The 24,145-nt window shown below is 39.4% G+C and overlaps 2 protein-coding genes across 5 annotated transcripts; one reads left to right on the plus strand and one right to left on the minus strand.

The window, feature by feature from the left end:
• NUSAP1 (nucleolar and spindle associated protein 1) lies at positions 1–14,736 on the plus strand. Its single transcript, XM_075502729.1, has 12 exons — positions 1–406; positions 1,929–1,994; positions 3,079–3,270; positions 4,304–4,478; positions 6,261–6,350; positions 7,082–7,194; positions 7,926–7,991; positions 8,180–8,367; positions 10,555–10,742; positions 11,746–11,856; positions 12,458–12,569; positions 13,057–14,736. Exons 1-12 carry the CDS (start codon positions 314–316, stop codon positions 13,142–13,144), a joined length of 1,482 nt encoding a protein of 493 aa, XP_075358844.1. The 5' UTR covers positions 1–313; the 3' UTR covers positions 13,145–14,736.
• NDUFAF1 (NADH:ubiquinone oxidoreductase complex assembly factor 1) lies at positions 8,199–24,140 on the minus strand. Of its 4 annotated transcripts, none has more exons than XM_075502742.1 (5): positions 23,818–24,140; positions 21,543–22,098; positions 19,467–19,652; positions 18,152–18,226; positions 8,199–8,336 (listed from the first exon to the last, which is right to left on the minus strand). In XM_075502742.1, the coding sequence occupies exons 2-5, from the start codon at positions 22,050–22,052 to the stop codon at positions 8,328–8,330; spliced, it is 780 nt and encodes a 259-aa protein (XP_075358857.1). In that variant the 5' UTR covers positions 22,053–22,098; positions 23,818–24,140; the 3' UTR covers positions 8,199–8,327. The 4 variants fall into 4 exon arrangements, with proteins under 4 accessions (XP_075358857.1, XP_075358855.1, XP_075358853.1 ...); XM_075502740.1 differs by lacking the exon at positions 8,199–8,336 and adding an exon at positions 15,129–15,611 and having other exon boundaries at positions 23,927–24,140; XM_075502738.1 differs by lacking the exon at positions 8,199–8,336 and adding an exon at positions 15,129–15,611.
• Between the last annotated feature and the right edge of the window lie 5 nt (positions 24,141–24,145).

Genomic DNA, 24,145 nt, shown 5'->3' on the forward strand with positions numbered 1-24,145 from the left:
CCTCATCTCCTGAGACTATTGGGAAATGGGCCGCACCGAGTCATTCCGTCGCCCAATCAAGCGGGAGAGGGCAGGGCTTTCCCTCACCGGGAAAAAAGCGTGCGTTTGAAAAAAAGCACGCCTCCGTGGCCGCGCCGCCATTGGTGGTTTCCGTGCCCGCAGGCCCGACCCCTTTGCCTCGTCCAGCCAATGGCCTGGCGCGGCGGGCGAGTTCGAACGGCGGGGGCGGGGACAAGGCGCGCCGTGTCAGTTGAGCGCGAGATTCGAAGTGCGGCGGTTGCTGCCGGTGAGGCAGTGGGTCGGCGCCGCCGCCATGGCCCTCTCTTCGCTCCAGCAGCTGGAGTCGCTGAAATACGTCGAGCTCCAGCGGATCGCAAAGGCCGCCGGCCTGAAGGCCAACCTCCGGGTGAGGCGGGGGCAGCTGCCGTGGCTGGGAGGGAGCAGCGCCGTGGACCTGAGCGAGGGGCGGGTGGGGGGAGCTCCGGGTTCCTGCCCGCCCTCCCAAGAGCGGCCCCGGCTCTGGGGCTCCCCCTCTGCCCGTCGGGAGCTGAGGGGAGCGGGTGTCCTGTGGGGAACATGCCTCGCCCGTCCCCCTGGACGTTCTCGTTTTGGGTACCGTGCTGGTACCCAAGCGCGGTACCAGCGGTTTGGGTACTTCACTCCCCGCCCCTTTCTGGGGCTGGCGGCGGTGTTGGCAGGGACACGGCCCGGGCCTGCTGGGTAGCGGTAGCTTTGCCCTGAGGCGTCCCTTCATCCAGAAAGACGCGTCCTGGTCGTTAGTTCCCGTCCGTAACGCCAGGCGCTGCGTCCGTGCACCTTCGTGACAGGCATATGCTCAAAGAAAAAGGTGATCATGCGGGGCTCTGCTTTTCCGGAGGTATCGAGAAGGGGAGGCGCGGGGCTGCCCCACGCTGCGCCCCCGGGGGTCCGCCCGCAGCACTCGGCACCGCGGTGTCGGCAGCCCCTGCCGCTGGGCCCGGCTTGCCCCTGCCACGGGTTACCGCGCTGTCGCCCCCGTCCTCCCCCAGTGCGGATGGTCGTGGTTTGGTATTTTTTTTTACGACTAGGAATCGGAAGAATAGTAATAGTAGGGTGCCTTCAGGGACGAGAGTGCGTGTGTTTGTTTACCAGTTGTGGTTAAGAACGAGAAATTTCGGCATGCACCCATCTCTTTTGCCTAGAGATTTATGACAGTGGCCTGACCTCTCCTGGTGTAGCCACTGCCGGTAAATCACTCGGCAGCAGTCAGGCTGCTGTACTACCAGTGGGAGAAGGCACAAAGCCTTAAAACAAAGATCCATGACTTAGGTGGACAAAGGAACCCGTTGTGCTGACAGGACTAAGAATTCTGCTTGGGGTTTTGGTTCTGGGTTATTTTGTTCTTAAATTTCTGGTTCAGATTTGATTTTACGCTGACCTTTCCAATTAGGCTATGAAAGACTCTTAAATACCTAAAATATCAGTGTAGTAATTTTGTTGTTGTTATTTTATTGCTATTACTGTTGAATATATAGAAGGGATGAGAAGAATGCTTTGCATGTAGTATGGGCAAGACAGAAGTTATTGCAGAAATCTGGTACAATTTTAATTCATGTTCAGCTAGGCAATGTTGCTAAAAACAGTAAGTCTCATTCACCCTTGACCAATTAAACTTTATGGAAAATAGACAGACCGGAAGAAACCTAGTCAGGGAAATTTGTCTTTGTGCCTCTGTGGAGAATATGCTACCTATTTGTCTGCAGCCTTAAGTGCTTTCTCTAATTTGACTGACTTGAATGAAGGTCTAGGCATGCCTTATTCGGTTGGATTCAAGAAATGTTCTACTTGTTTGTTGGATCAATTTATAGGGCCCTAGTTGTGTTTAAGCATTTTTTTGCTTGATGACTTAATGCAATATCGGTTCATATGTTGTTTTGATTTCTCTCCAGGCAGACAAATTGTTGAAAGCACTGAAGCAACACTTTCATGGAACAAAACAAGAACATGAAAATATGGTAATAGATGATAAATCAGCCATTCTTTTTAAAAGAGATAGATCTAACTTTGTAACTAGTAGAGCAGGGCATGTACTGAAGGTTGTTTTTTACCATGATGTGAACTGTAATAAAAATACTTTTTTCTTAATAGTGCCTTTAGTTTAATGTACTCATGTATCGATAGAAACAGATGTCCTCATGTTAGCTTTGAAGTGGCCTCCTGTATGACCCCAAACTGATTTCCTTTCAGCTGCCAAAATTAACAATGTGTTTTTCAGCATCAGTACAAAATTATTCTCTGCGAACACTAACATTTAATTTCCGTTGAACAAATCTTAATTCTCGCCTGTTTAGCTCCAGACACTAGTCGGTACCAAATATAAAAATATTTTATTCCTTTTGCATGCCTAGGTGAAAGGGATTAGATACTCATTGGAAAGCATTTTGCACCTACTACAATTTACTTACACTGACACTATAATGAAAGGGACACAACTGTGATGTTTCCTTTATTCATCTCTTAATGTATTGTTTTCTTAAATTTTTTTAAAGTTTTCTCTTCTGTAAGCTGAATTATTTTGTTGGGTATGGTGATGTTTTTTACGTTTTTGATAAAAGTAAATTGGGATCTGCTTTTTCTAAAATATGTCTCCCTTTAAGTGCTTCCTTTAAAATTGTCTTTAAAGGTTTGAGGAACTAGTGTAATCCTTGACAGCTTATTTTTAATTTTAACAAGCACGGAAGAGGTTGATTTTATGGTGAAGAGTATTCCACAGAAACATACAAATCTGGGAGAGTCACAGCATCATGCAAGTCAGATTTCAAATATAAAGTATTAGTTTTTTATAATCTCATTAAAATGCTGCATAATAAACCAACTGTAGGACTTCTTCTTTTTAAAGTCTTCAAACAATGAGCTTTGATGTTTAGGGAAATCTAGATAGTGCCAATTTCTTGATTACTATGCTACTAAATGGCATGCTACTGTTTTTCCTCTGTGTGAAATGCTTTTTCCGATAATAAAATTGAAACTATCTCTTTGGAGTATCTAATTTATGTTTGTGTCAGATATGTTCCACATCATAGTATTTTTCTGCTACAGGACTCTGAAGAAAGTGTATCTGCTTCCATTGAATTGGATGAACAGAGCAATCAGGAGGAAATTATGCCTGATTCAGTGTGTTTTATTACAAAAAGACGTGGTAAAGAAAAGAAAATAACCCGAAAAAAGAGGAATTCCAATGAGGAAACTAATACTAGTGAAGAAAATACAGGGCTTTCTGCTGAGAAAGAGGTGATTTGCATTGCTTGGTTTTGTGTGCTGGCCTTCCCCCAAGCATAATTTAAACACATTTGATTTGTTCTGCCACCATTTAGAAGGTGGTATACATTATATATATATAATTTCATATGCAAATGTTCTGGTGCTGGTCTTCTGTCTGTACTTTGTAGCACTGATTTTGTCTATCTAGACTATGTGCTATTCCATAATGAACAGAGATTACTTGTTAGTCATTACTTCAAGGAAATAAATTAAATTCCTCTAAGAAATATACAATTCCAAGCACTTTATCTGAATGTAAGACTACTTTCACTGGTTCATCATAGTATTCTGAATATTAGACTAGTTTCAGAATTTATCTAAAATAAGGCTGTTTTCACTTTCTTTATATAGAAAAAAAATTACAGAAATTGGATGATTACCTAAACCTCACAATTTTTTAACTCCCACTCCTCTCAGTGGGTTGTATGACTGAGGGAGGGGAAGTTTCAAGGTGAGATGGGGGTAGAATTATTTTTCTCTAGAATTGCATTCAAGTACTGGGTGAACCAAGAACTGTGTGAAAGGCTTTTACCAATTTAGAGTTAGAGGAGGGAAATGGGAAGATGAGGAGTGGTAAGTCTGTTAGTGTTAGATAGAGAACTGTACAGTAACCAAAGCTACAACAGTAAGAAGTAACATAGCCAGTGAATTTATTTTTACTTGCAAATAATTAACTTCTGTCAATAAAGGCAATTTTATACTAAAATGTTAGAGCTGTGCAGCTAAAAACTTTCTAATATAGATCTGTTTGTAAAATAACAGGGTAAGTATTTCACAGGTTAATTCAGGTTGGACTTCAGAAAGTCTCTTGCTCAATCTCCCGATCAGAGCAGGGTCAACTATGAGGTTAGACCACAATGCTTAAGGCTTTATCTAATCTGATATTGAAAACCTCTAAGGGTGGAGGCTACACAACCTCTCTGGGCAACCTGTTCCCAGAACAACAGCCTTTTTTATATCCAGTTGGAACAAACTTTTTAAACGAAGTATGTTTAAACTGCAGGAGCATTCCGAAATGAAAGAAAATGAAGTGCCTTGGGGTGAGCATGAAAAGGGACAGAAGGTATTCCAAAATGAGGAACAAGTAACTAAAAAGAGAGCTCTTGAGAATCCAGGGGTGTGTACTGGTCAGAAAGAACAACCAGAGAAGACTTCTACTAAAAGTAGTGGAGATGAATGTAAGTAGAAAATTCCAAAAAAGTAAGTTTAGTAATTTGTCCTACTTAAAATGCACCTTTTGGTTGTTTTGTTGTGTCTGCCAAGATTTTTGTGGCATGTCTGATGATCAGTACCTTATTTGGGGATACCAGAAAAAAATCTGTCTCCTTTGAGTTTGTGTATTTGTTTGTTTAACATATTGTAACGCAAATCCACAAATTCTGCAATGTAGGAATTCTGCTGGCTTTAACTTCACAACTCTGGACCTGATGTTTTTAGTGAAGGAGTTTGCGAAGGTCTGAGTGTATTTGAGTCTTGCACCTCGTTTAGGATCAGTGTCTTTTGGAATACCCCTGAGATGCTACTCAGCTCCTTTAAAAAGTGGCAAGAAAGGGAGAGCTTCCTTTCTCACGTTTCATTTTTCTTTTCCTATGGATGAACAGGTTTTGTCATTTTCTTCCCAGGAGTAAAATTAGTAGAAAAGGACATACAGACAGAATCCTTTTTAATTTATTTAAACTGCTTAACAATACCAATGTATTATAGTGGATCATTTTTCTCTCTGGTGGCTTTTTTAGACCTTCAAACAGGATGCCACTGAAAATATGAATTAATTTCTCCCTCACTCCTTTGTGCATGCAGCTGACATGAAGAAATGAGTTCGTCTGCCCAGTCTGATAATTTATTGGTATTGCGGGTCTGTCAAATAAGATACATAACCATTATTTGCTTCTGTTAGACTAAGTGTACGTAGTCCTTGAGCCGTATTATGGATATTCTTGCTGTTCAAGTAGCATTTACAGGGACATTCTTGTTGGAGGCCATCTATAATCTTGAAACTAATTTAGAAAATGAGGATGTTCAATGAATGTTCTTTTAAAAACAGAAGCAATAGAATATGTAGAGGAAGCTTTGGTTGAGACAGCGTTCATCCTGACAGTTGGCACAGTACCCATCTCTTCCTATAACTGTAATTACAAGTATCTGTACTGCTTTCTGGTTTTTTTGTTTTGTTTTTCTTTTTTTTCAGTAATTTCAGACAGGAAGAGCTGTGTGACAGAAAAGTACTATGTCTGCATTTAGTTCTGAAAAGTTGATTTTTCAACAATTATTTTCAATAACCCTCCATTATTTGCTTCCAGTGAGGATTTCTTTCAATATATTGAAGTCATCCAAGTTTACTTTAAAGGGGATGTGAATGAATAGAAAAGCATATGTTTGCTTTTGATATGCAAATATTGAACTCTATGTGAAGTCTTTACCTGATTTTTTTTTCTTAATAAAATAAAATTAATCACTAAAATGTGAACGTGAGCTTAATACTATACCTGAGAGCAGAGATGATAAAATGAACATACGCTCTGTATATAAGGCAGTGGCAGAAAAGCTGGCCAAAAGGTATTTCTTCTTTGTTACCAACATTTAAAAAACACTAGCTTATCACTATTAACAGTAGATCAAGACCTGAGAATTTAAAGTTGGTTTTGCCTACCACAAGCATAGTTCTCTTGTTAACTTCCCCTTTAAACAGTTTACTATTGAGAGAAAATAACCTAGTATGATGGTAAGATTCATGCTGGGCTTGTAGTTTGTCAAGATGTGCTGTTACTGACATACCAATTTAAAGGTGTTTGAGAGACTTAGGACATATCTATCCCAGCTGATGTTTTTTATTTCTCAAAACCTAAACCCACTTTGAGGAGATAAGGTGTGTTTTGGAACAAATACTTTTAAAAAGGTTGTCATGACATTAAAATAATTTCCAGGAGTTCTAATGATTTTGTCTAATCTTACTGTACCAGGTGATGCTCGTCATGCAGGAGGGAAGATCCCTTTATATGTAGGCCGTGCATCTAGGCCTGGGAAAACAGGAATGAAAGCTGCTACACCAAGTAAGATAACCTACCATCTAGATGTATTGTCTGTGTGTGAAGGGAGACTTGACTTACAGTTTTTTACAACCCAAATTTCTATTTCCGCTTGAAGAAGAGAACATCCTCTCTTTAAAAAGCAAGCAAAGAAAAAAAGTTCCCAAAGGTTACGTTTTAAGGTATATCTTCCAACTTGTAAATTCATAGTAGTAAATGACTCGCATGTATGTTATAAAGCTGGTTTATTGAATGCTTTGATGTCTTTTGGATATAATACTTGCATTCATGATTTTCAAAACAACAAAAGGCAGGAAGACATGCTGTTACTCCTGCTTGTTTAGTTTTCACTTTATAAATACTACTGTTGTGCTGTACTACTACATATTAGCTCATTTTTGTCACTTTGTAAAGTACATTCATTCGTTTAAAATTTAGAAGTGTTTCTTTTTTTCTTTAACTGCAGAATTTGGGAGTTGGACTAGATGATCTTTAAAGGTCCCTTCCAACCCAGACCATTCTGTGGTTCTATAATTCTCCAGAGCATGCGCCAGGTAACTGGCTATGTAGCTGGTGAAGCAGATTCTATTTCGTACTGTTTGATTACCTGTGTATACACAGTCTTTAATTAGAGGGATACCTTGTATTTTTTTTGAGGCCATAAGGATAGGTGTTGCAAGATTCTTCTATTAAATAGTGAGCTTCCTTAGGAGTTTATCAGATATGTGACTCTTCTTATTTTTGGAACTTCTTAGACTTTAAAAAGTTGCATGAGGCTCACTTCAAGAAAATGGAATCTATTGCTGACTATATTGAGAGGAAAAAAAAAATAATTGAAAACTGCAGCAGTTCTCTCAGCGAAGTCAAGGTAAGTGATAACACAGAGAGATATCCATTGTTCCTGTATTCATTTATCTCCAGAGACTCTCTGTAAAAGTCCTGTAGAGTCTCTTTAGAGCAGTAAGTAGCTGGTCATGTGCACATGCAGTGGAATGTTATGATCAGTGAAATTTAACTGCAGTCCTATATAATTAGTTATATATAGTTATTTGTATATAACTTGTATAGTTGTAGAAGCTTTTATATATTAACAGTGTATGGCTCTAAATAGTTGTAGGAACCAACAAATAATTTGTCAGTTTTGAGTAAAAATAATTACATGACAATTACTTTTCTGAAGGATCTCCTGGAGCTTTTGCTTACAACTGTTTGAATTGCTGCAGAATTTAACCAAGAGGATGGGTTATTTTTCAAAGAGCAGGAATTAAATATTAAGTTCCTCTTTTGTGCCTTAGGGAACCGTTGCCCAATGACTGCATATGACTCTCCTTCAAAATATATGCAATATATGTTGTTTTCAGCAGCCCTGATTCTCAGTTTTTGTATTTCATGCTTTTGCATGGGTGAAAGCTGCTCATAGGGCCTCTTTCAGAGGGTGGCAGACCTTAGAAAAGTGACACTAATGTGTCCATGAATATATGAATGAATATGTCAATGGACATACCAAAAGAGTAACACTGAAACTCCCAAACACTACATTTCTCTTTTCTATGGCATAGAGTGTATCAATGTATACTTAAGACAAATTACTTTTGGCAGGTGCTGGCCAAAAAATCGAATCACTTAAGAGCATCAGAAAAAGGCACTCCATGTAACAATTCTAAGGTATGTGTTTTCAGATCAGTTTAATAATAATAAAACTACTTATGTTTAAAATATGCTTTTAAAGAAAACAAGAGAAAAAATGAAGATACTGTATGCTTCTGATTCACTGTGTATTTTCGCTTCCTCTTAGCTGCTTTTCTGATAAATTTTTAGCACAGTGTGCTAACTCATGATTTGCTTTTCCCTAGAAACAAACCAGTGGCAAAACATTTTTATTCAGCCCAAATCCAGAAAGAGGCAGATTCTCCACCACCTGCACTCCTAGTAACCTCCGGCGCTCACCACGTGGTTCTCTGCATGCTGCCAGTCGGAGTATTTTGTCTCGGAAATCTTCATTTAATCCTTCTGTTCTTTCAACAACCAAAATGAATGTCAGGTAAAAAGACAAACCAAAACTACCAGTGAGCAATTTGGTATGATACATGTGAAATAATCAACACTGACTGTGATTTGACTACATTATTTCTATTCTAAACACGAACTATGCGAGACTAATTCTGATTACTAACTTTCAGTCTAGCTTTATGGCTGGTACACGGTCTAGCCTTACTGTGCTGTTACTATCTTGAATCTTCATTTTGATGTCTGATGGTAATCTTGCCTCTCTTTCAGCTTTCATTTTGCTAAACCAATCAAGCCAAATTATTTGTCTTCTTTTACTCTGTTAGGTTTTCCATTTTGTCAGGCAACCTAATAGTCTCTTATATCTGAATTAATTTAGCTTTGAGATTATGTAACCAGAACTGTATGCAGTATTCCGGGTGAGTGTCACAATGGACTAATCATTTGGGGTTTTTTGGGGTACTCTCTCTTCCTTTTCTCCCCTCTTCCTCTGCCCCTTCCATGTCACAGCAGGGGCTCATCTTGTGGTTAACTACTATAAGCAGATTGTTTCTAGCAGATGGGAACGGAGTTGACACCAGAAAGTTGTGATGAATTGCTAAATGAATGAGCTTATACTTAATGCTATTAAACCTCATCTCGTTTCCTTTTAAAACACCACGTGCACTTCATTAATCCTGCACAGTAATCTAATTCTCCGTTATGTTAATATTTCCTGAACTTTTGTTATCGGTAAATTTTATTAGCTTATTACTAATTTTTCTAAAGTCTTGAACAAAAAACCTTTTAAAAGAAGGAATCAAAAGGACAGTCCACATGGTACTTCATTGATAAATGACCTTTTGCCCAGTTTTCTTCTCAGTGAAAGTTCTTGTCTGTACTATTTCTTTGTTGGTTTCTAACTATTGTACTAATTCCAACGTTATTTAGTTTACTTAACTTTCCACGGTGACTGAAGTTCAGATTTAGACATTCTGTAATTTACCCTTATCCTTTTCCCCCTGCTAGCAATATCTGGTTAATCTCAGCTCTCAGTTGTGTTACTTCCTATTTTTCTGACAACCTTCACTTCTCAACTTTTGCATGCCAAGATTATAGCTGCTGGCACTTTTTTGTCCCCGAATAAAATGTGTGTGGGCTGGTTGTTATTAAGTCAGATAGTGCGACTGCTAATATTGACAAGTCCTAATAAATAATTATAGGATTTGTAATTTTTGCATGCAGTTCCTTTGCTATTCAAAGGTCAAGATTACAGATTCCTTGTAAAATCAAGCTCATAATCTTGCTGACTGTTCCTACTTTGAATGTGCTATCTTTGATTGCAATAGATAACAACAAATGAAAACAATATTCATTCTGCCTCTGGTTGGATGATCTTTATTGTCTTCACTGCAGCCCTACTTGATTCTTAGCAATATATAAACCAAAACAACACTTAGAATTTGCTTCCATTCCATTTGTCCAAAGATGTGCTGAGGTGGATCTTGCAAGCTGCGCTCTATCCATAAACTTGCTAGCCCTCAAAACATAGCTTTCTTCAACATTTATCCCCTGTCTTTCCATATCTTGCAGGCTTTCAGCTTATTCTCAGTACCTTTTTGATAAGGCTGTTACTTCATGCAAGATTTTGAATTTTCTTTCATATGTTTTTATATATGTACACATATATATGTGTACACACACATACATTAAAAATGTGTATATATACGTACAGCACGTGTGTGTCTTGGTATGCAGGTAACTTGTGTGCTTTGACTAAAATTTCCGGCTTCTTCCTCTTGTAGATCTTCGAGTTCTAGAGCTCTGTTAGTTAGTGAATTTTCTTTTAGTTTTTCTTAATTTGAATTTTCAAATTAACAATATTTATATATAATGTTTATAATGTTTTACTACAGAATCCAAATCTAAAGTAAATCATATCTGTTGGTGAAGAAATCTATTAGCTTATTACATCCAAATACACTTGCTCTCCAAAATAACAAGAAAGTCAATTCTTTGTAATTCCTAGTATTACTTACTGCTATTGATGATGGCTCATAACTTGAAAACTGCCAGCAAAGGTATTTTTAGTGCAGTTTATGCATAAGCTGTGAACACCTTATACACAGTAAAACTTTCTACCTGTAAGAAAGGTAGAATGCAGAACCTTCTGTATTCTGTCACATTGCTTACATTCCTTGTAGATGACTAATTTTGTCTTCATATTTCTAATAATTTTCAGGTTCTCAGAAGCCACAAAAGATAATGAGCATAAACGCTCTCTTACCAAGACTCCATCGAGAATGTCGCCATACTTGGAGGAGATGTACACACCCGATAGCCAAAAGAGCTGCAAACTAATAAGTCGGAAAAACAGCAAGGGAAATGCAAGAAATAATGATCAGACTGCATCAAAGGCTAAAGTGGATGGTAAGTATTTGGCTTTTTCAGATCGTGACCTTTGTCTTATTGAATTATATAAATTTTTTATAACCTAATGTCATGTAGACCCAGGTTTTAATGTCATTTGCTAATTTATCACTGATTTCTTAGAAACTGCAGTAGTTTCTTTGTTTCCTTTGGTTACCACAGTTTTGACTAAAATTGTTAGGTGCTAAGACTTAAATGTATGGTACCTAGCTACCTACAGAAAAGCCAAATATAGGATGTAGGGGATAGAAATTGTTCTAGACCTTTAGGGACTATGTAGCAAAAGATTCATATAACAGGTACAGGGAGATCCTGTTTGCGGTGAGAGGAGTTCCCGATGCCTTCTCAGAAGTCTCATTCTCTTTGTGGGATTGGCATGTACCAGGCTTCTGGCTGTGTTTTAGGACAACCTGTTATTATCAGCCTCAGCAGCCCTGATTAACTTGGGAACTAAAGCTCTGTAAGAAAAAGCAGAAGTCCTCTGATTACGAATGATCTCGGCACCAGCACAGCTCTGCTATCTAACAGTTGATACCCTAGCATCACAGCTACATTAGCACAGGTCAAGAACCCAGAGTTGCCTGTCTTGCTGTATGACAATATTGATTTTTTTAGGGGGAAAGAAAAGTTCCACTGCTGATCAGAAGCTGATGTGTTCCAGAAGAATGCTTCTTTTTTTAACGTGAAAATCCACTTGGTTCCAAATAAGCACAGAGAGTGTGAAACACAATTTGCTCTGAAGGACTAGAAAAATACATAGGGCTGTACATGCTAATGCATGGCATAATCAGAGCAAAAGGGCTAATACTCTACAACCCTTGCTCTCTCCAGACCTGAAAGCTCCCTATTTCACGTGAGCTGTATTTGTGCAATTCTGTCTTTAGAGGTAGCAGACTCTTTGGTCTTGATAGTTGTAAGGTGGTCTTCACAGGCACTTCCCAGGCGATGTACAGTGATGTTCTTGCTGCTATAATTAAGTATGATATCTTGATGCCCTTTGTAGTTATCACTCCCTTCAAGTTTGCGGCTCACTCTGCAGAACCCACAAGCGCAAAGAAGACATTTGATCTCAAAGCAAGTCTCTCAAGGCCGCTTCGGTATCAGCCACATAAAGGTACTGTGATCCTGTGCAGTTTGTGTTGGTCATACCCCTTATACTCAACTGCTCATAAAGTAAGGCACTGATACAAACTGTAATACAGCAAAGTTTTCAGTCTTTTCCTGTCCCTTTCCCTTCCTTTCTGGATTCCCACACAGTCTGTGGACTGATGTTAAATTTCTACATAATATATATACACTTTAAGAGCCTCCCTACTGAAGAACAAGTCTTTTTGATCAAAAGCCCATAAATATAAGAATAAACATCCTTGTATTCCACTGAATGTGGAATTCCTGTCTGTACAGGAAATATGAAATATTATTTTACAAAATGAGGCTCGTTTTTATTTCAATTTTTTTTAAAAAGTGCACTATTGTGTGAGAAACTGAACTTTGTGTGGTGAGTGTTACTTGTAAGTACAGTCACCTGTTACTACTTATAGAAAAACTACTTGTAGGGAATGGGCTGGTGAAACTGATAATACAGCTGAGGAGGCATTTCATCTTAAAGTCAACCAGCAAAAAACCAGGCTAGCTAGTATAAAATTCACGATAAGATGTTAAGCACACAATTACTAAAGTAGTAATTCAGTCATCTTTTTGCCCCTAAATTGTAGGACGACTAAAACCTTGGGGAGAATTTAAAGAAAATACTGTCCTAAATAAGTCTGCTGGTAGCAACATCTCTTCACGTAAGAAAGATTACAAACAGCCGCATCGCCAGACAAGGTTAGTACACCATTAACTCTTTATGAATAGTGTTATTTAAAATAATATGATGACTCATTTGTCTTTTTAGGATTTAAATATGCATTTCGGGAAAGAATACTTTTATATTGAAGCAATTTTTGCCTCCAGTCGTCTGTCTAGTATCAGGAAGGCCAACAAAGAGGGCAGCTCTGAATCCGATAGACTTTTATTCTATGAAAGCTATCAGTTCTAGCATTTGGAGATTTACCTTCACCTTGAAAGAAGCTGTGAATATTGACATGCTGTTACCTTGAATGTTAGATCTGTACATCTAAGCAGAAGTATTTGCCTGAATGTTTGGATTCAGTCCAGAATGGAATGGTTCTCTCTGCCCACAGGCAAATGCAGCACACTGGTTAAATAGATGTTAAGCCCTGGTCAGCTTCAGATTCCTTTGGTTGCTTGTGTCTCAGAGAACCTTTAATATAACTTGATATGGTCTGTCTCTCTTCTTTTTCCCCTTCAGGGAAGAAAGGCGTGAGAAACATGAGCAAGAGAGAAAAAAGAAGAAGGCTCAAACTCTCGGAAACCGTAGAGGACTATCTGTGGGTTAGAAGGAATAAGAAATATCTAAGAAATCACTGTAAATACTGTTCCTGTCATGTAAATATTTGTGCTGTCTGTGCATGGTTCAGGTCGCTATTAGCTAGTGGAATCCAGAGAGCATTGAATGAGACCTTAAAATGCATCCAAACCTAATGTTTTAGTGATCAACTTCTCCAACGAGATGAGAGTTCTAAACTTCTAGGAGCTTAGAACTCTCTCTAGTTGCTTCACAATGTTTTCATTTAACCAACTCATTTAACTAAAAGATGTTAAAGGAGAAAATGTAAGTGGAAAAGAGATGCTCAAGAAGCCTCCTTGCAACTTAGGGCAGACTTCTCCACCAGAATGCATTTGTTACCCACTAAAATGCACACTTTGGATAGCAAGCTTCAAAATGTTCCACTAGTAAATCGCAGGAGTTGGAGATGTCTGCTTGCCCTGTTCTCCAAATCAGTCCTTAAATTCTGCAACAACTGTTACAGCACTTATTCAGCATTTCTAATTGCATTCCTGTGGAATAGTAGGGAATTTCCAAGAGAAGAAAAGCTACGCAAGCTCTCTGGAAAACTAAAAGCTTACAGGATAACATAACTGTAAAATACCATATTTTTAAAAAGTCACAACTGAAAAGTGGCTTTACAAATTACCACCTGGATGCTTTGAACAGGTAAGGTTGCTTTGTTCCTTTCTATGGTAAATAGCAGATGTTAACAAAATTCTTCCACTTTTCATCTCTATGATGCTTAAAAGAGGTTACATTGAGGCACATTCCAATACCTCAGATTTAAAAGCTGTTGTTATTGTTACTTTTAAGAATACATAGAAAAGCTGTCTGGATTTATTATGGAAGGAACTGGAAAGGTAATTTAGCAGTTGTAATCTCAGCTAGAATTTTGAGCAAATAATTGTTTCAGTGAATTTAGTGTCCTATCAAATATATGCTGAAATGTCAAGAACAAGCAATTTTTTTTTTTTTTTTTTTACAATTGATGGGGGGGAATAAATATTTTGTATATATCCTGTTTATATCATCTAGTGTACTACATATAACTACCTCCTTAGTGTAGCACTAGTTTTGTTCACACCTGTATTTACCTACTCGGTGTCTTTTTTGTGACAAGCTTTCCTTACCCATTAGCCTGCCTCCCACTTCATGAAAGCATGTTTGTTCCAGTATCTTCAGAAATTATAACCATCACTCCTCTTTTGCTCTTAAGCCATGTAATTCTGTGCAAGAGCAAAATGATGGTACAAGACACTGCTTCAGCTTGCTTTATTGTGGCCTCTTCCATATAAAATAAAGGTACATTTAATATTTGTGAAGTACACTTAAACAAGGTTACTGCAGTGGCAGTCAGTGCTTTGATTAGACTAAGTTTGTGACAGCTGAAACAAAGCCATTCAGCACTTGCTCTTTAAAGTGTTTCTCAAATTACTGAAAACCAGACTTCTCAGAAAAAAGGGGGGTATTGACCTTCTGTGCCACCAGCTGAGGCTGTGACTTCTTACAATACAGCTGAGTTAAGCTAATTGCACACATCGGAAAAAGTGTGATCTGACCTGCCCTGTAATGGTGCTGACCACACTGAGCTGCACCTCCTCAGGGAACAGACAGAGATGGGGGTTTTCCCCCACCCCACCCCTGGAGCATTATTCCTATGCAACAACCTTAGCTCTGTAAAGCTGTAGGACTGTCGTCAACAGCTCGAAATGAAAAGCCGAGCCTACTGCATAGCTACTGTTTCAACGTTGGCAGTGGCAGCTTTTTCTTTTTTTAGTTATTCAGAGGAGCCAAAGCTAAAGATCAAAATACTTCTGCCTTTTCCACTTCTGGTGCTGCTCTCTGTAAATTTCAGCAGCTGAGTCACACTTAAGCACAATTCCTCAGGGTATTAATTCTCATCATACTTTTTCCAGTTTAAAACTAGTGGATATGAGTGTTTTACCACTGTCTACAAACCATATAATGTAGAAAATGAAACTATTGTACAAAAGAGAACTACACCAAGCTCATTAAATACTTTTATTTCTGTAAAGGTCAGGCCAGAAGCAAAAACTTGCCCAGTCAACAGTTACTACTTTGTAAGAATGCACACAACTCTCCTCAGGCTATATTCCAGTCCATGTATGTACAGTCTCTCCAGGATTCTGTATTTGGCAGCTCAAAGATGCCAACGGTGTCACTCTAGTCATATTACTACAGTCAACACTTCATGCACTTATCTTTTTAGTGTTTACATAGAATCTTCAAGTTGTTGTAAGTCACACATTAAGAAATGTTTTATAAAAATGAACCAAGCATCTGAAGAATGTCCCAAAAGACACCAGCCCAGCTTAGACTTCAGGATTCTTTTTGTATGTTTCATAGGCAAATTCTTCTGTATGAGCTCTATCATTTAGCAGGCCAATAAAATCAATCTCCAGCTGGAACGGACCATCTACTTTATCTCCGATTGTGAATCCAAGGGTACTAATCTAATTAAAAGATATGGGCATTAGAACAGTATTTATAATGATACAATTGTATCTACCACTTCCATATTTTACAAACAATTCGTGGCCAGCCACTGTAAACAGTGGTATTTGTTCAAAGTGCAGCATTATTTCTTAAGGCTTGAACACTTCACTACCACATTTGCAATGCAGACCCCAGTGGGAACATACTTCATGTTTGCCTTTCTACCACTGTGTTGAACCCTTTTCTAGAAATGGCCTGAGCCTAAAGCAACACTGCAATTTTTATCCTTCAAGGTTTGCGTATGGCCAGTTTCATCATGATTGGGCGTACAAGCACATTTTCATAAAGTCTGTTACAATTCTTATGTGAGCGGTAAACAAACAGAATGTAAGTAAGGATGGAAGGGAACTTTCATTCTAGATCAAGTCATACACCTAGTATAGTGTGAAAGTGCAGCAAAACAGACATTTTAAAAATGCACAAAATTTTGTTACTGAGTTTTATATTAAGGCAAGGTTCTTAGCCACTGTTTCCCACTTAGAATAATGTTCTTATAGTATAAGAACATCCTTTCCCCTAATGTCCTCCACTAATCTGGTTTTTTAAAAATAATTTTTATTCTAACTAATGAATTCCATAAAAATCCATGTAGCTCAGGCATGTTTCCTGTTAGCCTGTGGCTTGCCTGAAACCATTCTCAGCTCCTACATGCCAGCAATCACCTTTTGGAGGCTCCAGTGCTAGCAGTTCTCAAACAAGGTGGGTCACCAGTGGCAGGACACCTATTAAGCTCTAGCTGTCCCTAAGCCCTGCTACAAGTGCAGGTCCAAGCTGTACCCATGATTTTAAGGACTGCTGTACACGCAGGAAAATAATGCCTAGGATGTGTCAGATAAAGTTGAATAGTTGTAGGCTGAGGCTAAAAATATATTGCAAGTGTATGCTAAATAAATAATAGAACAAAGCTAAAGAAATTAAATGCATTGACATTCCTCTCAGGTCGTTCTAATGTTTTAAATGCCGTCTCTTCCCCAGAAGCAAGCTCTACAATCAGCCCCTTGGCTTGCGGAGCCTAGGGAGTTTTTAAAGCTCCATCTTTCTGGTTCATATTGTTATAGATGACTATGGGAGTCACCTAAACTCTCTGCTCTGAAGAATTCATTCCTTTGCAAGCCCTAGATACACTGGCTCTTTCCTGCCTTTTTATTCCTGTTTAACAATGCCTTTCCTGGTTCCTGGGAAAACATACAGTAGTACCATGAGGGACCGAGACATTTTATCACGATTTCTTTAATTGCCTTCACGCTGCTTCCCCTATTTTTAGGTTTCTTGAAAATACATTTGTAAAATTACACTTCATATTATATGCAAGTGCATAGCTTCTACTGTGAAATGCTAAGCATAAGATAACAAGGAATGAAAATTAAGTGGAGGATGCTTAGATCAAGTATCATTTTGTCCCTTTAACTCCTGGTAAATATTTTTAAACACCCCATATACAACTTTATGTCTTCATTTACCATTGTGAATGACTGTATATTCCAAATCCTGATAAATTCTTCAGTGTCTGTATTTAAACACAGGCCTTTTATAACAACTTTCTTCCATGAAGTATATTTTTTCTTGTAGTTGATCAACCTTCTTCATATCATTCATATGCTTCCTACAGCCTCAACTTCTGTTGTAAAACAGATTGTTTACATGCTGCCAATCACTGAATTGCCCTCAAATTTTTCCTAATTTTTTTTTCCATTAAGGAAATTAGAGACTGAATGCAACATTCCAGGTGACTAACACTGATTCAAGTAATGGGCCTTTTATTTCCTCCCCATATATATTTCTAACATTATTTGTTTTCCTTTTGGTAGCCACTGGGTATTAAGCTGCCCTCAGTTACAGACAGGATGGCCACTGAAATTTAAAGGAAAAAAAAAAAAGATACAGAAACAACTTTTTCCAACATGTTGCCTCCCGTGAAAGGGTGAATTAGGCTACCTATTTGAAGAAACGAAATAAAAAATATTCAACACATTTACTTAATACTTAGACTAGAAAGCCTGAAAAAAAACTAAAAAAGAGCCTATAAATACGTCAGTTTACTGCTCACCATCAAGGTCACTGATAAGAGTATATCCTCACATAAAATCTCACAATATGATATCCCCTACAGTATTCTGTCAGGAAGGAAGTTTATGATACTTACTTGATACTTGATACTATTACTTTGGGCAGCACTGTGCCAACTGGCACTTTAGATTTTAGTCACTTTGATCGCTCCTCAAAAAAATATTTTTTTTTTTTTAAAAGCCAAGTAAGTTGTGAGGTATTTCTTGGTTACCTAGATCTCTTAAAAATATTTTTGGAGCTACTGTGAAGTAAACTGATGCTGCTATCACAAAGTAGGGTAATTGAAATGCAAAGGCAAGCACACAATTATAACAAGAAGAGGCCCTTCAATTTCAAATTGACAAACATTAAAGGATTTGTAAACTATCTATACCATGACAATATAATCTTAAAGGATATTTCAGACAGCTAAAGTGTATATAAAACTTGCCTTGTCTAACCAGATAGGATGCTGGTCATCCTGGACTCTTCCCCGACTGGAGAGAAAGAATTTGGAGAATGGAATCTGACAGAAACAAAACCAAACCAGACTTTAGTGTCACCAGTACAGAGAATAAAAACTTAAGAAATAAAAAGCCTGCCTTAGTAAATGAAATAATACTCTGCTACAGCTGGTACCAGCACTAGTTGGGTACATAGAACTGGCACAGAGAAATGGGCCACATTAACCCTTTCATTAACCACTCACAGCCAGCTCCAGCCCCACGCTGTTCTGTGGTGGCTGTTTGTAGCCGTTGTGCAGGATTGTTACCCTGTTGGGACACAATGAGAGGCTGCAGCACAGAAGGTGGCTGTTTACATCTAGAGTATCTCCTTCCAATAATGTCAGCATAAAATAGAAATTAAGGAAAAGTCTAGCATGCATGTATGTCGACAGCTCATCCGTACCCAAGCTGTGTATTTCATAGTGCAAACTTCATACCGAGACATCAGTACTCCAGCAAAGCAGTTCAGAATAACATAAAAATGACTTTGATGGCAGTGGGAGCAATAAAGAGGAGGGGCTGCCATAAAAGATAGGAAACAGGAGGGTTGGCTAGCATAGGTGAGAGGAAAACATGCAAGCCAGCAATGACACACTGATTTTCATCCTCCTGACTCCTCATCTGTGAAACAGTGGGCTGTTCTCACCTGACTGGACAACAGTATTACGAAGCACTGAACACCAATTCATAAGGATGTGCAAACCTCCTTAATGTTGTCATCAGCAAATTACAAAAGTTCCCCAAGTTTCATCAGAAAAGAGCCAAAACTCCCACTTCTTACAAATAGTATTCTGCATCAGAGATTCAAAGGCCATAAATGACAAACCACATCTTTGAGTCTCTGACTGACTCCAGCAAGTCAGCGGGTGAAGCAAATCCTGTTGCAGGGTACAAATCCTACACCAACCTACATCCTTTTGTATTACAGATAAAACGGTTATCACAGAGAATATTCCTGGCAACACCTGCTACACTTCAATCGCTGTATCTATTCTCTTACTCCAGTAATAGCTAACAGCAGATGTTTAGATGGATCAAATTTTTAATACAATTGACAGTGTGCCCTCCCACAATCCAGTGATTTACAGTTTTGGGAACTCCCAAGCCAAACGCACATGTCTGTTGTATAAGGATACACAACAGAAACATCGTTGAATCAACAGCAATAGCCACAAACTGTGACTTGAAAATTCCCCTTCCACAGAGCTATGGCCAGGACCCCAAGACAGTGTCGTAAGTTTGAAAGACGCGTTAGTTCACCTTTATTTCCTCCCAGTATGGGCCTCCTCGGGTGAACATGAAGTAGTTGTAGAGGTCATCCTTTTGATGAGAGAAGTAAGGGTCTGTATAAATGTTTATCATCCAAGGTCTGCCATCGCCACGGACACGTAAATACAGACTGTTGAAGTTTGACCAGTCATAATACTTCTTCCTAGCAAAAGATCCCTACAAATTATTAATAAATAGAATTATCCCTCCTTAATAAAGGGTAACTTCCATTATGAAGAACAGAGCACTACTGCTTTGATCACTGCCCTCTTTATTATGTCAAATAATACCTACTGCAATATAGTGAAAACTGCGTTACTCTTTCATCATAGTAGCTGCTGATCTCACTGAATTTCCTTCAGCACTGTATTAGAGCCCACAAATTGCAGTATCACCACTCTGAGGACTCATGCTTTAATTATAAACCACAATCTTGTAACTATCAGAAATCAGACCTCCTTCCTAGGATCAAATTCCCTACCAGCCAAGGACACAAATGCTACAGCGATGGATCAGTAAGTTTAATAGTCTGTGGTCAGTACTAGATCATTCAGAGGTGATTACAAGAAATTGAAGAAGTGGGATAATTTATCCCCTATGATAACTTCCCTTATTGATGACTGACATAAGCACTGGAAGCATTTAATGTTTTCCAACACTTTTTGCCATTAACTGTGCATAATGATATGGATTGCAAGCGTGTCTAATTCTCAACTGCATTTTTTTCCAAAGATCTTAAAAGTCCCGGTGTTGTGATTTACACATAGGCAGATCCAACAGTCTTCAGAGACCTACACTGAGGTCACTTGGAGTGATGGGGGGGTGGGGTCAGAGCTATTCTTGGCCAGAATTGCTTAAATCAAGTCAAAATTAGCCCCAAAAATTCAGAGGTTTCCCCTTTATTTTACAGCACTACTATGGTTACCTATCAATTCTCCTTCTACCAGATCATCTTATAGTTAACAGGATGAGTAGATCATCAATACATTAATACAAGGGCTGTGGCTACTTGATTTTATGGTTTTGCCAGTTTTGAGCCTTTTTACTTAAATAAAGAAGAGCCTTCGTATTTATGTTTTTACCCTCTGATTTCAAACTGCATTATAAAGATGGACTGATACACTCCACTACTTCAGAATTAGGAGGTGAAAGTTTGAGTCACATTTGCACAAGCCAGGGGCAGTCCTGGGAATTTAAGTCAGGTGAGATTCAACTTACTGTTCCATTTCCCTGACCCGGTGTCACTATTTTAATCAGTGTCCATCTGCCTCTCATTTGCCCATGGATTTTGCTCGCTCATATTCTCTGCTCTCCAAGTTTCTGGCCCAGAAAAGATTTTACCTGTGTACTTGTGCCAAGTCACAACCAATAGAATGGACTAAAAAGTTAAGCATTTTATACACCGAGTCAAAATGTTCCTTTGCTTTTAAAGGTGCTTAAAAATAAGGAATGAAACAAGCAGTATCAATAATAAGCACATCCATTTCTGGTTCTGTTTTGCTCAATTCTGAGCTATCAAAGATTTGTGTCTCTTTTTCTGAGGAGCCAGTACAAGTCAGACCTTTAAAAAGTACATTTCAAAGCATTATTTTCTGTTCCTGTGAGAAAAAAAGATGAGCTCATTCACCTAAACCAAGTTTGATGAATAGGCCAAGTTAAAGCCCAGAAAATTTGTCCTTATGACACATTCAATTAACTTCAAATTTAGAGAGACTTCTATTTTAATCATACCAATTTTGGATATAAAGGTTCATTACAGATCCTTCATTTGCAAGGAGGCTGCAAACAGGGCTGTCTTAGTGAGTGGATGCCCTATTGTACATAAGTAAATGATCAAACATATACTATTCCTTTCTAAGAAAGGAAAACAAAATCCAAGAAGAAGTTTAAGTTCCTTCCAGGTCAAAAGATACAGCAACGCTTACATCCCTGAAGGAATATTTAATGCTCCTGGAAGTGATCAGTTTGAACCCCAGTAAATAACAGTCCACCTGTTGTCACTGGGGTTACACAAAAATGCTCTTTGATTAAATAACAGAAGCTATGCAAACATGAAGCTGTACTTACCACTGGCGGTTTAGCTCTCATACTACAATATCCACTGTATTTTGTCTCCCCATCACGAGGTACTTCCGTATTGAGGGTTCCATACAGCAGAGCAGCCTGGTTATTCCTACCCAGTTTGAGGTAAACTTCACTTTTCCCTCCAATCTCTACATCAGAGGAAATAACCCATTTATTTAAATCTTCTTGGCTCCGAAACTCCCACAACACCCTTGTCTGTTCCAACAGGTACTGATTGAATGGATGGCCTCCAGGTCCTATTAAGTAATCTTTGGTCTCCTTCTTCAGCATGCTTAGCTGAGTCTTTAAGACATCAATGCCTTTCTTAAAACTGAAATCAATATTTTGCCAAGTTGGTTTTTTCTCAGGCTGTGACCCTGGCCTCCTGTAACTGCTATACAATTTTGACATGGAATTGCTGAGGAGAGGTCCAAGTAAGGGGTGCAAAACTTTGCGCCTGCAGCATCTACCACCTAAGTAAGCACTGTTCAGCAACGTAGCAGTCAGAGCCATATTGGTAAACTTGAAGAATTCACTTCCAGTAAGGCAATTAATGGGTCTGAAATTAATTTAACAACAAAATTAGTATCCAGAACTATTGTACTTTAGTTATGATAGTTCATCTCCACCTTCAATGAAAAAGAGAAAAGATTAAAAAAATTACATATAGGATGCTTGTAACACTGTTTAATTTTTAAAACAGATATTAACTAGAAATCTAAGCCATTGGGAAAAGGCATAAAAAATAACATCAAGCATTACACTTCCTCAGAGTTCTAGTTTACTTAATGATTTCCACCCTACGTGTCTTGTCCCCCTCACCCCCATGACGTGAAACATCCATGCAAATAAGAAAAACTAAGTAAAATACTTCAAATAAAACTGGAAATAGAAAAAAGCAATTCCTGTTCATCCCTTTCACTATAAGCAACTTTAGGTATTATGGCTAATACTAGCAAAAACAACCTCAAGAAGAATGTTTCTAAAAGATGGCATCTATATAACTATGAAGTATTATCCCCTGCAAGAAAATCACAAATTCACAACTGGTAGACCCTGTTGCCATATGGACCAGAATGACAGTCTCATATGACAATCACAGACGACAAGATTTTTCAGATATGAAGTCCTACAGCAGCCATACTACATGCTTCTTTCATAAGTCATCCAGCCCCTTGCCCCCTCAATGTATGTGGTTTAGGATTACAAAGTGGTTTGCAAAGACCAAAGCATTTAACATGAAAGACTGCAATTCAATAGGGGTTTTTTTATAAAATTTTGGAAAAAATCTGAAAATCTTCTCTTTGCTTCTCTCTGTATCACTGCTGGTAGGAAGAGCTATGCCACATTGCTACTCTCCAGCTCATAAGGAAGAGCTGTAATGTTCTGTACAAGGCTATTATCTCTGACTCATAAAATTAGACAGACTAGTTGCCTGGTTTTGGTTTTTTGGGTTTTTTTTTTTGCCACAGAATAAATCCTAAAATGATGTTAAATCAGTTCACCTTCTCTGAGCTTTTAAGAATGGAGCCAGTCATCCCACATATGTTCTCTATACACCACATACCTTCCTTTACTCACAGTAAAATTCACTACTATTATTCTCACACTCTGATTAAGCTACGCACCGTGGACTAAAACCACATCGAAGGAAGTCACATTTTCTCTGTCGCACACTCAGCAAGACAAGAGGCAAGTTCCTAAAAAAAGAAAACCCATGCGCAGGGCTTCCATGTCCCTTGGTACTAAGGCGAAGCACACACACCATGAAAGCAACGAGAGCCTGCACAGTGACCCGGGCCATTGCTGTGCCCCGCCTGCAAACCTGCCCCAACCCAAAACATAACCAGCAGAAAGAAAAGGTACAGAAAAGCTGCAGCCCGCAGTCAAGCTGAACCCTGCTCAGCACAGACTCGTCCTTGTTTCCTCCGAGTACCAAGAAGGAGAAAATAGGAAATTTTAATAAATCTTACTTTTGCCCGAATTTTGTCCCTACACAACGTTTTACCAGCACGCCGATCTAACGCCAGCACCGATTCACCGCCCAGCAGTTAAAAAACCTCGGCTTCCAGGGACGGTCTCGCTTGCACCTCACCGCACACCCACAGCGAACCGCGCCGCGGCCTGGGCACCGGGCCCGGATTCCGCCCGCCTTCCTCGAGCCCGGAAGGCAGAGGGGAGGTCGGAACACGCGACAGGCGATAGCGGCCTCTCCACAAAAGCGGCCGCCTCGACACCCCCGACCGGCAGACTCCTCGTCGCTGAGGCACCGCCTCACCTTCCCGCCGTTACCACCGGGTCCCACCGCTTCCGGGCCCGGCGGGGAAACGCGCACCGCGCCACTCAGGTTCCGCCGGCGGCGATAGCCACCGAGCTCCCGCCCTCACCGGCGGCGGAGGCGAAATCTTCCCTCCACTCTGCGGGCGCGGAGAGGCCGCTGCACGGTGCCGAGCAGTTTATTCGCAAATATCTTTGCGTTTAAAGAGAGGCTGAGGCGGGAGATGCCTGTTTGTGAGGAACATGTCGGTGGGATAGCTCGAATGAACACTGATGGGGCCGGTAAACCGCCCTCAGCGCAGGGCCGCCGCCCGTGAGGGGCGACGGGC

The sequence above is a fragment of the Mycteria americana genome, chromosome 5 (assembly GCF_035582795.1).
Source record: "Mycteria americana isolate JAX WOST 10 ecotype Jacksonville Zoo and Gardens chromosome 5, USCA_MyAme_1.0, whole genome shotgun sequence".
Classification (NCBI taxonomy): Eukaryota; Metazoa; Chordata; class Aves; order Ciconiiformes; family Ciconiidae; genus Mycteria; species Mycteria americana.